This window comes from Alternaria arborescens (genome assembly GCF_004154835.1).
Source record: "Alternaria arborescens strain FERA 675 chromosome Unknown contig_7, whole genome shotgun sequence".
NCBI lineage: Eukaryota > Fungi > Ascomycota > Dothideomycetes > Pleosporales > Pleosporaceae > Alternaria > Alternaria arborescens.
This window is the reverse complement of record NW_021167862.1, coordinates 701,022-715,176: the sequence shown is the minus strand read 5'-3', so window position 1 is coordinate 715,176 and position 14,155 is coordinate 701,022. Positions and strand designations below refer to the sequence as shown.

Genomic DNA, 14,155 nt, shown 5'->3' with positions numbered 1-14,155 from the left:
GAGGACTTCCGTGACACAAGCGGTATTTTCCATGGCACCAGCGTATATCTGACGACAGAATTTCACCTTGTATACGAGTTCTTCGGCTATAAAGTTGTTGTGTAGCATGCTTCAAAACAGCCTACTCCAACTCGGCTACATGCCTAGGTAGCAAGCTCCAACTCGGCTTGTTCTAAATCGGTTAGCTCCAACTCAACTTACCCCAAAGCTCCGACCTACCTAATCAATTCAACTAGCTCCTGCTCGGCTTTTCTCTGGTTTGCCATTCTAATCGACGCATGCCCTTTTGCAATAATGTGCATCTGACTGTTGGCAAAATCAAGAACGTTTGAGCCAACATCATTTAACAATTCAGAGGGTAGGTCAGGTTTGATTAACAAGCAACAAGAAAGGTTTTTTTTTTTTTACAACGGCTTAGCTCAGTTGCCAAAATATTCGTCATGACGGTGTCCACAACATCTGCTATGACTGAAAACTTTTCTTATGATCCATTTTCTTATTCTTCATCGACTTTACTACTCTCTTCCCTTGTCGACATCCTGTCTACGACCTCTTTCAGGTACTCCATTTCTTCAGCTCCGAATCTATCATGGTTCACTCAAAACTATTTGCGCCTATCCGAATAGGACGCGTCGACCTACAACACAGGGTCGCCATGGCGCCATTGACGCGTCTACGCGCGGATAAAGATCACGTCCAGCTCCCTATGGCTGTGGAGTATTATGCCCAGCGAGCTGCTGTGCCCGGGACCCTTATCATTGCTGAAGCGACCCAAGTCTCTCCGGCGCATGGTGGAGTACCACACGGCCCTGCGCTTTGGAATGAAGCCCACATCACAGGATGGAGAGACATCACCAACGCAGTTCATGAGCGTGGCTGTAGTATTGTATGCCAATTGGTTGCTCCAGGCCGAGCAGCGGACGCCGAGCAGCTCAGAGCAGGCGGGGATGAGGTGTTGAGCTCAAGTGGCATAACGATGCCTGGGGGGGGGGTTGCACCTAAAGGGGGGTCAACTACGGGACCGCGCGCAATGACTGAAGATGAAATTTGGGGGTGTGTTGCGGACTTTGCGCAAGCAGCAAAGAACGCTATCGCTGCTGGATTTGACGGCATAGAGATACACGGCGCGAACGGATATCTAGTCGATCAGTTTTTGCAAGATACATGCAACCAGCGGCGCGATACTTGGGGCGGAAGCGTAGAAAATCGCAGTAAATTCGGCATCGAGGTTGCAAAGGCTGTCGCAGCCGCTATTGGATCAGATCGCGTGGGATTCCGCTTGAGTCCATGGAGTTCTTTCCAAGGCATGCTCATGTCCGACCCTATTCCCACATTTTCCCACCTTGCCGCGCAACTCAAGGAACTACAAATCGGCTATCTACATATAATCGAGTCCCGGGTGGACAATAACGTCGATTGCGAGTCCACTCAGAGCATCGATTTCCTGCTTAATATCTGGGATAATGTAACACCTGTTTTGATAGCTGGTGGCTATACTCCAGACAACGTGTTTGAAGCCGCTGATGAGAAGTATGGTGCATCAGATATCGTCTTCGTCTTCGGACGGCACTTTGTGTCCAATCCAGACTTACCATACAGACTAAGGAATGGTCTGGAATTGAACAAATATGATCGAAGTACATTCTACACACCAGAGAGCCTCCAAGGATATATTGACTATCCCTTCAGCAAGGGGTTTCAACCTGGTGTAAGACTGTAAGATCTAGAGATGCTTAGTTTCCAGACGGCATGATAATAAATTGTACAATTAGGGAATCTGCTCCTTCGTTTTTTGCTATCGAAATCTGCTTGTGTATTCGCGTACTAGAACGATGGCCGTTAAGCATTCTCCTCTTTGTCGTATCGGTTATCTGACTGAGAAGTAAATTGATGAGAGGTTAGACAAAAAGAGATGAGAAAGGTATGAGATGAAGCCAGCGGAACCTGTACCCACACAAGGCGGTAAATCACGACGAATACATCAAGGGTCCATGAGGTCAGAATGATATTCGCGAATCAGCGTAGGATATGCTAACTCGTTTAGGCTGCTCATGTAGGTACTGCAGCACAGTCATCTTGGTACTCCAAGCCCACAAAGCAACGCTAAGCGCCACTTCAGACCCCGCGAAGAAGACGTCATATCTAGTACCGTCTTCCATACCCCTCCTCACCGTATCCTCCAGAGCCACCATAGCCGCCAGAGCCATATTCTTGTCTCCTCTGGCCATATTCATCTTCGTCATCACGGCGACGACCGTAGCCTTGAGGCTCTTCGCCAAAGCCTCCAGGGACACCAGAGGCGCCATAAGCCTGATCGGATCGTTCACCACCGTATTCCTGACCTTCTGAACGGCCATATCCACCGGAGCTGTAAGGGTCAGCACCGTAACGAGATGATTCCTGGCGGCCATACTCTTGGCGGCCGTAACTCGACTCTTCCTGGCGGCGGCCATATCCGGACTCCTCTTGACGGCCGTATCCGCCAGTACTGTATGAGTCAGCACCATACTGCGGCTGCTGACGGCCGTAGCCTCCAGTTTCACCGCCGTATTCTTGACGTTCGTACCTGGATGGTTGTTCACGGCCATAGCTGGGTTCCTCTTGACGACGACCGTAGCTCGACTCCTGGCCGTAGCTCTGCTCCTGGCCATAGCCTCCCGAGTGGCCTCCAGAATGACGCTTGGGTGAGCGGCTGCTACTCTTCTTGCGACGGTGCTCTTGCTCGCGGGAGCGAGAGCGACGTCTGTATTCACCCGATCCTGAGCGGCGTTTGTCAGCATCCGAGTCTTCGTCACCGCTGCCATGCTTCCGGTATTTATTGCGCTTTTTCTCCTCCTTTTCACGCTTCTTGCGTTCCTTCTTCATTCGCTTCTCGTACGAATCTTCGCCGCCCGAATCGTTCGAATCGTCGTCGTCGGAGTGTTTCTTGGACTTACCACGTCGTCTGAACGTTTGTTAGTCTATAATCATGATAGTGCAAGTGAGTGGCTTACTCTTTCTCCTCAGAGTAGTACTCCCCTGAGCGGTCGAAGCCTTCGCGCGTCTCCTCGGAGCGCCATTCACTGCCGTGCTGAACACGACGCTCCTCCCGACGCTCATACCCACTGGAACCACTGTAGCCGGTAGTCTCAACGCTCTGCTCGTAGCTGTAGGACCCGCCACGCTCATCACGCTCCTGACGGGAGTACTCTTCGCGACGTCCACCGCTTGGGTATTGTGTCTGCTCATACTCAGCGCGACCGTAGCGATCGCTATCACCATACGAAGATGCCTGGTGATGACCGGTTTCGGAGTATGACTGAGTGTAGGAACCATCTTGGCCGTAATGCTCTTCCTTGCGGCCCTTCTTTTCGTTCCCTCCAAAAGCGTCACCAAGCAGAGAGCCACCAATGCCGCCAACTAGACCACCGACAAGACCGCCCAGGGCACCGCCACCTACAGCTTCACCAGCAAGCTTGCCAACATGATCAGTGGCTTGCTGAATCTGTGGGTTAACACCACCCTGTCCTCCGGAAGAACCGAAGTTATTCGCCATACCCAGAGGTTTGCCGCAGCCGTGGCCCTTGTCGTGTACGTTCTCCTTGTGGTTGCGAAGGTTTTGTACACCGTCGCGACTGAGTTGGTCACGGAACTCACGCTTGGCTCTGCTGTCTTTGGAATCCCACCATTTCCCGACAGTGTCGAGCATGATTTGATGGCATTGTGTAGCTCCGCGATCCCTTCCTCCGCCATGTCTCTTCTCTGCCATAGCAACGGCAGGATGGTGGAAGACACCCTTGATGATGCGATCAATGGTTTCCTCGGGATCAGCCTCACCGTCCCAGCACTGAACGACTTGGGGAACAGCCCAGCTCAGTACGGCAGACGCTACTCGACCGGCAGGCTCGTTGAGCACGTTGGAAAAGTGGTCCTTGGAGAGCATGCTGTGGGTTGGATCGGTTGAGTAGTCGTCGTTAAAGACAATGTGCTGCTTCTCGCGGGAGCTTGCAATAACCTCGCTGGATCCAGTCTCGAGCTCAGCCTTGACCTGGCTAAGAATAGGCAAGATATAAGGCGCAAGGAGACTGAAAACAAAGACGGTAACTTGGCTTTGAATCTCCTCGATCAGGTCTGGTAGGATCGGAATCTTCTCGATAAACTCAGCGATGGATTGCATGATCTCATCGTGGAACTCCATAATGGGATAAATTTGCTTGACCAGCTCGCCAATCTGCTCTGTAAAGGCTTCAGGTTCCTTGGGAGTAATCTGGATGTTTCCCATGGCAGCAGCGTTGGCGTTGTCGGCGAGCTCGTCAGCCTTGCCAGATTCGTCTTTGCCGCCAAAGATGCCGTCTGGAAGCTTGGCGAGAAGCTCCTGAATTTTGCTCTTGTTCTCGCTCCTTTCAGCATTGGCAATTGCGCCTTCGAGTTCCTGCAGCTCGGATTGTGTGGCCTTGTCGGTAATCTCTCCGCACACTGAGTGCAAAAAGTCGACACCACCGAATGTACCTGTTATTATGGGGTATACCTGCTTTCCGGCGGCGCGGACATCAAACAGGGCGTTTCTGCCCACGTGAGGGAATATGTCACGATTCTCTTCGTCGATCTCAATCAAGGCAAGCTCGACGTAGTTTGAGTGGGCAGAGTAGTCCTCCATACAATGGGTTGCAGTGCCGAGCAGTCTCAAGGCTTCGTAGAAGTCGGGACCACGTCCTCCTGAGCGTCGACCGAGATCAATGCAACGCCTGAGAAGGTCGCGGACCATGCCCGCCGATGTTGTGATGCCCAAGTCTTCTGAAGCGATGTAGTTTTTCAGACCGGTCCGCTCGTCGACACTAAGCTCGCGTCTCTCGTCAACGGGACCTCGTAGGCGTCGGTCGTAGTCGCGGGCGTCGAGGTTGTCGGCATAGTCCTGGACAGTCAGTCTCTAGTCATGAGTAGGCAGGCCATGTGCTAACCTTGGGGTTGTCAATATGCCTAAAGGTAGGTGTACCAAGTCAGTGTTTGTTTCACGTGCAGTCTGTGCAGGGACATTTCTTACTCTTCTGGTCGGTAGCATCCAAGGCGATCGCGCGTAACCTCGAACTCCTTGGTTCCGTAGCCGAAGCTCATGAATCCGAGCACCCAGAGGAGGATGCGGATGGCCTCTGCAGAGACCATCTTGACGGTGCCGACATCGACAGCCTGCGAGTAGTCGCGAAGCCAGTTGCCAAAGTAGACGCGCTTGACATCCATCTTGCTGAACTTCTTGCCAGTCTGGCCGCTAATGAGCAGGGTGAGCAGCGTGTCCTCGATATCTCCATGGCGCCAGTTCTGTCCCTCAATGGCGCTCAAGCTCGCAATGTTGCCGGCACCGAAAGCTGCCGTGGGCCTGGCCCAAAACACGACGAGAATGAGGCATGGGAGCCAGATATCGCTGATCTGCGGCATCGTGCGTGTGCTGTCGTGAGCTCTTGTGAATAATCAGGGAAGAGTTTATGGGGGTATAGAGAAAGAGTGTGTGTGTGCAGGCGTCGAGCGACACGGCGGGGGGAGCTGTGTATGTGAATGCTGCTAGCGCACGTTTCAGCCCCACCAAAGGCTGACGTCGAAGGGTCCACATGTCCTACTGATCGCCAGGGAGCAAAGTGTCCGACCCAGCTTTCTCTTGCACCCCTCAAACACGTTTATGCAGATATGATAGAAAAAGAACAGCGTATGACTTGAGACTACTTTTTTTCAAGTGCTTTAACTTGGACGAAACGGGCTCCTTCGTACTGGTGCATACCCTCAGCTGCTACATGAACATACACATGAACATACCTACACAGCAAAACGAACCCCATACTGACACTATGTGCTCAGACAGGCTTGACAGATGTGTGCACCTTATATTCTAGACAATGGCAAGCTGGCACGAGACTATGAAGGTGCGACAATATCAGCTGGCAGATGGGCGACGACTGCGCGCGGCAGACTGAGCCGTCGCCGAATAGACTGAGCATGTCGCTGATACACACGCATGCCAAACATCTTAGATCGACCGTGTAGTATGAAATACAGACTTCTCAATGGTGCTGCCACATGTAGCGTACATGAGCGCAAGCCGCATCGGGATCGCCGGGCAGAGCACTGCTGTATCGAGATACGTGAGAGACACTTTCATTGGAAGATCAAGGCCGATTGGAGTCTGTTTCTGCCACCTCCGGCTCTGAATGGCTGAAAAAGGTAGTGTGGTGACGATGAGAGACTGGTGGCTTGTTGGCCAGATGCCCAGTCATGGTTGCGCCCGGCTGTTTTTCAGCTGAAAAAGAGCCCGCCATCAGGCGACCCGAGTTTGCCGTAACAAGAGCGCATCGCAGCTGCCAGCAACTCACAACGTGCAACACCGCACATTCCTATGTGCACCAAGTCCATCGCAGAATCCATCTTATCTCGGTGCGACACCGAAAATATCGTATCCATTCAATACGACACCTTTGTGGGAATAGTCAGGCCAAGGGCAGTCGCGCGCATGAGATGTGGCCGTGAGTACAAGACATGTCATTTTGGTAACGAGTGATTAGAAATTAACCTATAAAAAAGGTCATACAAATCTAAAGCCAACGCCGACAAGGGGATATCATCCTCCATAATGCGATGGTCCGCCGCTCTATGTATCCCGAACCATGGTGCCAACTGGCTTCCAATTCCCAATACCGCGGCAGCTTAAACAAACAAAAGAAATTCCATCCAATCGTGACCCGGACTCAGTAGTTGAAGACCGTCAGCGACGGGTTCAGTACAATGGGCAACAGGCAGTGCATGATAACGGTCACGGCCCAACTAGGTACGGTTAGCGAAATGTCAATGATACTGGAGTAAAAGGCAGTACTTACGGCAAGACAGCGGTCAAACCGGTAATCTCCCATCCATGAGGAGCAAAGCATCCAAGGTAGATCATGCCACCAATCATGGCAATCATGATCATGTACATCCACTTGAAGCGCTTCCAGATCTTGGGCAACTCTGCGAAGAAGTTGGAGTTGTCCTTCTCCTTGGCTGTGGCACCCCAACTCATGTCGATGCAGAACATGTGCGAGCAAATGGCGAGCAGGATGTGGAATGAGACACCGCCGAAGAAGATCATGAAGAAGGGCATCCACTTGAGGTTCTCGAAGAAAGCACCCAACAAACTGGCCTCACCGATACGGTAGCGCATAATGGCAAAGCAGACGTTTGACATTCCGTTGAAGACGATGAGCAAGACGATGAAGATCTTCCAAGATTCGACATAGTACTTGTCGAGGTCGCCATTCAGCCATCCGACAAGGAAGTAGTTGAGGGCACCAAGGGGAACAGCCGAACCGAGAGCGTAGTAAGAGAAGATGTAACCGCAGATAGAGATCTTGGAAGACAGCTGGATGTTGGAGAAGATGAAGGTGCGGAAGAGCTTGGTGAATGGCGACTTCCACAACCAGGTGTGGACGGGGTTGAAGACCAATTCGTTGCAACCGTACGCGTATTTCTCCCATCGGTCCAACTCGTCGAAGACGGATAGCGAGACACCCTCTTTGAAACCACGGCCGTGGTAGCTAGCAAGGCGGACGATGTTACCCTTGATCTGGAGACGGAGCGCAATATCGAAATCCTCGGAAACGTGGCTCTCCGACCAAAAGCAGACGTAACCATCATCTTCAGGGGGGTTGCCGACTGACTGGACAGCTTGCCAGCGTAAGAAAGCGTTGTGACCGACGAAGGGGGCGACTTCACCACTACCGACTGAGAAGCGGATAGCAGTGTAGACAAGGTTGGTGAAGTAAGTGATACCGTTCTCAAAGTAATCCCATGAGACTTGCATGACACCAGTTGCATGTTGAACGATAGCGACTTCAGGCGACAAGAACATCTCTGCAGCTCCGTACATGAGACAATCTTCGGGAACGATGGTATCAGAGTCGACGATAAGGATGATCTCACCCATACGGATGTTACCACCAGCCTTCGCGCGGGGATCAGCAGTAAGAACCTGGTCGAGAGCCTCGTGGTAGAGCGCAAGCTCCTCCTCCTCGGAGATAGAAGCGTTATCCTTGTCATAGCGGTTGTCGACCAAGCTTTGGAGAACATCCTCTACCTTGTTGGAGGTGTTGAGGGCGAAGTTCATGTTAGAGGCCTTCTTGAACTTTCCACGGCGAACGAATCCTTCATGGTTGTGCTTGGGACGCGAGACCCATCCGATGTTGTTGTTCTCGTAGAAGCGAAGGAACTTCTCGTTGTCCTCCTCAGACCGAACAGCCATACCGTCGTCGTTGATGAAGATGCGCGCAGTTCCACCGCGAGACTCGTAGTAGGAGATGGCGGCTTGCAAACTGGCGACAGTAGGCTTGACCACACCCTCAAGGGACTCGGTGTAAATTGGCATTTGGATAGTGATGGTGGATGGGGTGAATCCTTGAGCGCGGGCTTGGGCGAGATTAGGCTTGATGGCTGAGTGGAAACGGCTGTTTGACTTGACACCAGTGACAGGTCCGAAAACCTCAAAGATGTTACCCATGACGACAACGACGAAGAAAAGACCCAAAGCGATCCAGAGCGGCTCCGTCAAGATGAGAAGAATACGAGGGTAAAAGTGGTCAGTCATTGTCTGAAGGATGATGGCTTTGTTACCAAGACCGATGACGAGGATGATGATCAAGACCATGGCAAGACCAACGAAGATGGAACTGGTGAAGATGAGGGGGCGTGCAAGCGACTCCTTGGGGCCATCAGCCTTCTCAAGATCACCATCGACCTCTTCAGCGTTGACCTCAACATCATCCTTCTTGCCGTCGATAGCGAAGTCGACAGTGGATCCTCCAAGAGTAGAGTTGGCGCTGGACTGGATGGCGCTGTCGAAACCACTGAAAGGGTTCTTGGAAGTACCCCAGACCAAGGCCAGGATCCTGGATTCGATCTCCATTGCCTGGGAAAGAATAGCACCAAGGTCGTCGTGCCACACAAGAAGGAGCCTCTCCTGACGAATGAGAGCTGCATATTGGAATTTGCGGATGGTACTGGAGGTGGCTACCTCTGCCATGGATTCAAAGATTTGGATCTGAGAGCCGTTCTGGAACATCAACTCCGTCTCGAAGGGCTCGAGCACGTCGAAGATGGCTTGGGTGCCGTCAGTGCTCATGGTGAGAGCAACACCTGGGTTGATCCTCTTCACTGCCGAGAGGAGGTCCTTGTTGGCCGCTACAGGTTCTGTAACGTATTCTCCTTGACCCTTTCGGATCAACACACCCTCGCAGGAGCCGGGCGATAGGGCACTGGAAGTCATCCATCGCATGGAGCAGGCCTTAGCGTAAAGGTGCTTGATGATCTGTGAGGTGTGAGATGGGGTTTCTAAGATTGCTGATGATTGTACTCACAGCACGGTACCTTGAATCTTCATCGATCTTCATGGTCAACGGTCGGGACATCGGAGGGCGGCCTGTGGGTGTCTGAGGTGTGGAGTAGCGCGAATCGCTGACACTGCCACTGAACGATTGCCGGCTGGAGGGGATGAAGGGCCTGTCCCCATCGTGGGAAGGTGTTGCGGAAGACATGTCTGGGATGTCACAAGGATTAAGATGGGTGGTATGGGTAGTTAAGGGATGTTGCTAAGCGATTGTATGAAGCAGACAAGTCTGCTAAGAGATGGGTGTTGTGGTCTGAGCCAAGAAACGAGGGAATGGGCAAGGAGCCCTGCGAAGATCAGTAAAAGCGCAAGAGTGTAGAGACTGGAAAGAGATCTGAAGCGGTCGACGAGCAGAGGTTATCAACGCGGCACAGTTGGTAGTGTCTACACAATTCTCTCCGACTACGCGAAACCAAGGCCCCGCCACAATCCTTAGCGACCAGGTCAAAGATACACTCATGCTACACACTATCGAATGTTCGGCATACCCCTTGTCTAGCACGTTCGAGTCTCAACAAGACTTCTTACGCGAACGTCCCGATTGAGGTCACTGCGTCTGTCACAAACGCTATCTCGCATACCTCACCATCCAGAACCGGCGGCACCGCCAGGCCACCGGCTGCACCTAGCGATCCTGTCATCTATCGATATTCTTGCCAGCGCACGCCCCGGTCGCTCTCCCGTCTGCTGGGCCTTGGTGGGCCGCGATGTTGGGACGGTGGCAATTTTACTAGCAGCGACGAACATCTGTTTCGCCGGTGCAACACCATAAGTCTACGGGTCATGATCGAGATCGATGTCAAAAGGGGATGTGAAATCATGTGTCGCATTCGGATACCTTGCATTTCTCACGCTTGTGCCTGAGCTAAGTGGAACAGCTTAGCTTAGCCGCTGCTATACTGGGCGTGCGCCAGTTTTGACGTTTGGGCCGGAGGAGAATTTACTTTTGTCGAACGTTCGGTGACCTCCTCGGCTTCGCGTAGCGGGATTGTCCAGCCAGCCTCGTGCGCTGTAGCGAGTGGGAGTCAGGTCGAAAGTGGAGACGCCTGAAGTCCTAGTCCTCCATGGAACCGGGCACTTGGTGTCTTGGACCGACCGAAGTGGCCGGTATGCTACGCCGCAATTCCTCTGACGTCCAGGTCTACACACGCGCCACTCCGAGATGTTGTGAACAAGCGGCATACATCTTGGGAAGGGGTATAGGACCCTGCAAATTGCTTTTACGACAAGTCCCCGTCCCGCGAACGGTTGAATCCCACGTCGCCAACCAAGGCAACGATCAAAGCGTGCCGTCATGCACGTCGCCCTTGATAAGCACCCTTGCAGGTTATCTATTGTTAAGATTAGGACGTTGTTCCGCGTCTATCGACCCTGCAACACCGCCTATCGAACAACACATAAAGCAGCTCGCCACTGTCCAGCCACACGTCACAGATTTTCTGCCTCAACTCTTTAACTTTGCATGACGCCATACCCAGTTGGGTCGTATCGAGTCAGCAGAATTACTAGTTGACAGAGTTTCGATTGCAGCGGTGGAGCTACTGAATGTGCGACGCACCATCGAGGATTCGCGCGTTTAACCGGTCCGCCGATAAGTCGACCGACAACAATGGGGGTCAGCACGCCGAGGTGCAGGATTTAGCCATCAACGTGCAGATACGGAGGGCAGGATACAATATCGATAGCATGCACACTGGCAAGCCATCTATGGGATAATCCACCGATGCATCGAGTGCTCTAGACGGGACTACAGGTGCGCGACTTTAGGTTCACCCTTTGCCTGGGTACAGGCGTGGAAAATCCAAGTGAAGATCGCGTGGGTTTTGAAAGGCGATCGGCCGGGCGCTAATCTGGGAAGGAACCATAGAATGATGTGCCGTGGCGTCCGACTCCCAAATCATCCTCTCAAACGTCAAGCCTCTGCCCAATTCATATACGGCCGGTCAAATCCTTCTGTATCGCTAGCGGCATGTGGCGCTGCCCCCTGGCACTTTGACTGCAAGGCTGTCACACTAGCTCTGCGCTTATCTCATGGCTTTTGACGTACCTGCGTCTAAAAGAACGCTAGCAGCTTCGACACTACTGTGCGCTATCTTCAAGACGTAGCTGGCGACTGGTTTGAAACTGCCATGGGCACTATCCGCCCCTTGCACTTGCAGCAGCCATTGCGTCGAGAACGGTAGATACGTCTAGAGCCTGTTGATTGTTCTAAATCTAGGCTGTCGAATCCGAGCATCTCGCGCTTCCCGACGACGGTTCAGTCTACTATCGATTTATCGGTGCCGCACAAGTCAGCGCGGCGTTCGCCTGGCTTGTGGTATTGATACTTCAGCTCCCAACAACGTCCCCTGCATCATTTTTGTGTACTCTTCTAATCTCCTTAGACGAGGTCGCGTACGGCAATAAACTACCTTGCCCATCGCTGAACACTCTGCCATTTTTGTATCCTGCATTTGATACTTCCACTTATCTCAGATTATCACAATGCCTTCTTTCTTCAAGCGTAACAAGAAGGAGAGCCCTGAGGAGGAAACACAGCCTCAGGCTCACTCCCAAGATGTCCCAGACCTTCCTACCGGCATGTCGCAAAGGATGCGTCCCGAGTCCTCATCACAGGGAACCTACATACCCAGGAACCCCTCCAACCTTTCATTCGGAGGTCCTGTTTACGGAAGTCAGTTCGGAAACGCTTCTGAGATACGCAAACAACCACGACCTTTTAAGAGCTATCGACTACGGGGAGAGTAAGTACAGTCCGTTTCACACGTCAATAGCATCGAGCTGACGAGACATTTAGACGCGAGCAACCATGGGTCGACGATCCAAGGATGAAGAAGACTAAGGTCGGCAACTGGATCACCTTTGGGTTCATCTTCATCGGTTTCGCCGTCAGTGGATACATCATGTACACCGGTGTACAGGAGGCGCAAATACCTGACGTACGATCAATCCGCAGCAGTCTGTGCATTGGCTAACATCTTGACAGCAATGTCTTATCATGGAAGACAACTTCGAGAAGATTGACCCCGCCAACTGGGGTTACGAGATCCAGACTGGCGGATACGGAAACGGAGAGTTCGACTGGACCACCGACGACCCAAAGAACAGCTTCGTCGATTCGGAGGGTCTCCACATCGTGCCAACTCTCACCACCGAATCCACTAGCATCACTGCCGAGCAGATCCTCAACGGCTACACCCTAAACATCACCAAGGCAGACGGTGATGGCTCATGCACATCCACCGATTACAAGTCGTGCGGTGTCCGATCCAACTCGACCACCGGAACCATCATTCCCCCTGTTCGCTCAGCACGCATGACTACCAAGGGCAAGAAGTCGATCAAGTACGGCCGCGTTGAAGTTGTTGCAAAGACAGCCAAGGGTGACTGGCTCTGGCCCGCTATCTGGATGATGCCCGAAGACAACGTATATGGTGACTGGCCTCGTAGTGGAGAAATCGACATTGCCGAATTCCGTGGTAACAGTTACAAGTACCCCGAAGGTCGCGACTTCGTCTCTTCCACGCTCCACTGGGGTCCCGACTACCAACACGACGGTTACATCAACACGCACGGTACCTCGTTCTTCCGCCGCACAGACTTCGCCTCGAGCTGGCACACATTTGGTCTTGAATGGACTGAGAACTACCTGTTCCTCTACCTTGACAGCCGTCTCAAGCAAGTCATGTACTTCAAGTTTAACGAGAAGAACAAGCTATGGAAGAAGGGTGGCTTCAACGGTCTGACTACCAGCAACGGTACCCTTTTCGAAGACCCATGGAAGCAGGGCGGCAAGAACGCGCCATTTGACGAGAAGTTCTACCTTATCCTCAACGTTGCCGTTGGTGCGCAAAATGGTTGGTTCTTCGATGGAGAGGGTAACAAGCCGTGGGTCGATGGCAGCGACTTTGCCGTGCGTGATTTCTGGAATGGTACGTTGATTCACAGCCTACAATTTGCTCATGGACTTCCTGCTGACTTTTGCAATAGCCAAGGATGACTGGCTCCCAACTTGGGGCGAGGGTAACGAGCGCGGTATGACAGTCAAGTCTGTCAAGATGTGGCAGGCCGGCAAGTGCTAGACTCACCCACGTCTGACTGCCGAGCGCATTTTCCTTTTTTTACTTCCGGGGACCCACTCCTACGTGTACGACCTACCTTTTCTTTTCCAAACCGATTCGGGGACCAAGGGCATATTAGATGAACGTTTTCTCATTTCTTTTCCTCACTGGCATGGTTGAGGCGCCGAGGCGTCCCTGGGCATCTAACGTCTACATCGTACATTCCACAGATAAGGACTTGCAATAGTGTAGTATCTAATAGATTTTTTTTCCATGAATCATTTGCATAGCATCACAGTATCTTGACTGCAGCTTGCTTGCAGCCGGGATTGACCAGCCTTGCGCACTGTGCACTTCAGCTTTGTAGCGAGGCAAACTGGCAGCCGTGCGACCATCACTTGCATATCGCATCCTGCCGTCTGGACCCTCCAGCTAGCAAGCAGCCGAACAAGGCACCCACGTTGTCCAGCGCCGCCCATTCTCGCCCACGTACGTACCCACATCATCGTACCCCTGAGAAAATCATGCTCGATAGCAATGCCAAAGCTTAATAAACTTTCTGTTGAGCCACTGCACTAATCCCTCGTTTGCCTAGCTCACGACTCAATCCACTAATTCGAATGCGGTAGTTGAAACGCTATCCCTAGCGAATCACGAGGCTTAGATACGAGCGCGACGGAGCTTGCTCGAGTTGCTGCAGCTGCTGCAGGGGGGCATG

At 52.4% G+C, this 14,155-nt stretch overlaps 4 protein-coding genes across 4 annotated transcripts; 2 read left to right on the top strand and 2 right to left on the bottom strand.

Annotated features, from left to right (window-relative positions):
* Positions 1–655: 655 nt before the first annotated feature.
* Positions 656–1,720, top strand: AA0111_g3998 (Chanoclavine-I aldehyde reductase; the record flags this gene model as incomplete). Its single annotated transcript, XM_028649946.1, has 1 exon — positions 656–1,720. One exon carries the CDS (start codon positions 656–658, stop codon positions 1,718–1,720), a length of 1,065 nt encoding a protein of 354 aa, XP_028508266.1.
* Positions 1,721–2,142: 422 nt separating this feature from the next.
* Positions 2,143–5,409, bottom strand: AA0111_g3997 (hypothetical protein; the record flags this gene model as incomplete). The annotated part of the gene is made up of 4 exons (XM_028649945.1): positions 2,143–2,944; positions 2,994–4,891; positions 4,938–4,956; positions 5,021–5,409. The coding sequence occupies 4 exons, from the start codon at positions 5,407–5,409 to the stop codon at positions 2,143–2,145; spliced, it is 3,108 nt and encodes a 1,035-aa protein (XP_028508269.1).
* Positions 5,410–6,707: 1,298 nt separating this feature from the next.
* On the bottom strand, positions 6,708–9,524 carry AA0111_g3996 (hypothetical protein; the record flags this gene model as incomplete). The annotated part of the gene is made up of 3 exons (XM_028649944.1): positions 6,708–6,783; positions 6,837–9,298; positions 9,348–9,524. 3 exons carry the CDS (start codon positions 9,522–9,524, stop codon positions 6,708–6,710), a joined length of 2,715 nt encoding a protein of 904 aa, XP_028508270.1.
* A 2,336-nt stretch (positions 9,525–11,860) lies between these two features.
* AA0111_g3995 (hypothetical protein) lies at positions 11,861–13,458 on the top strand (the record flags this gene model as incomplete). The annotated part of the gene is made up of 4 exons (XM_028649943.1): positions 11,861–12,120; positions 12,174–12,315; positions 12,363–13,308; positions 13,367–13,458. 4 exons carry the CDS (start codon positions 11,861–11,863, stop codon positions 13,456–13,458), a joined length of 1,440 nt encoding a protein of 479 aa, XP_028508267.1.
* Between the last annotated feature and the right edge of the window lie 697 nt (positions 13,459–14,155).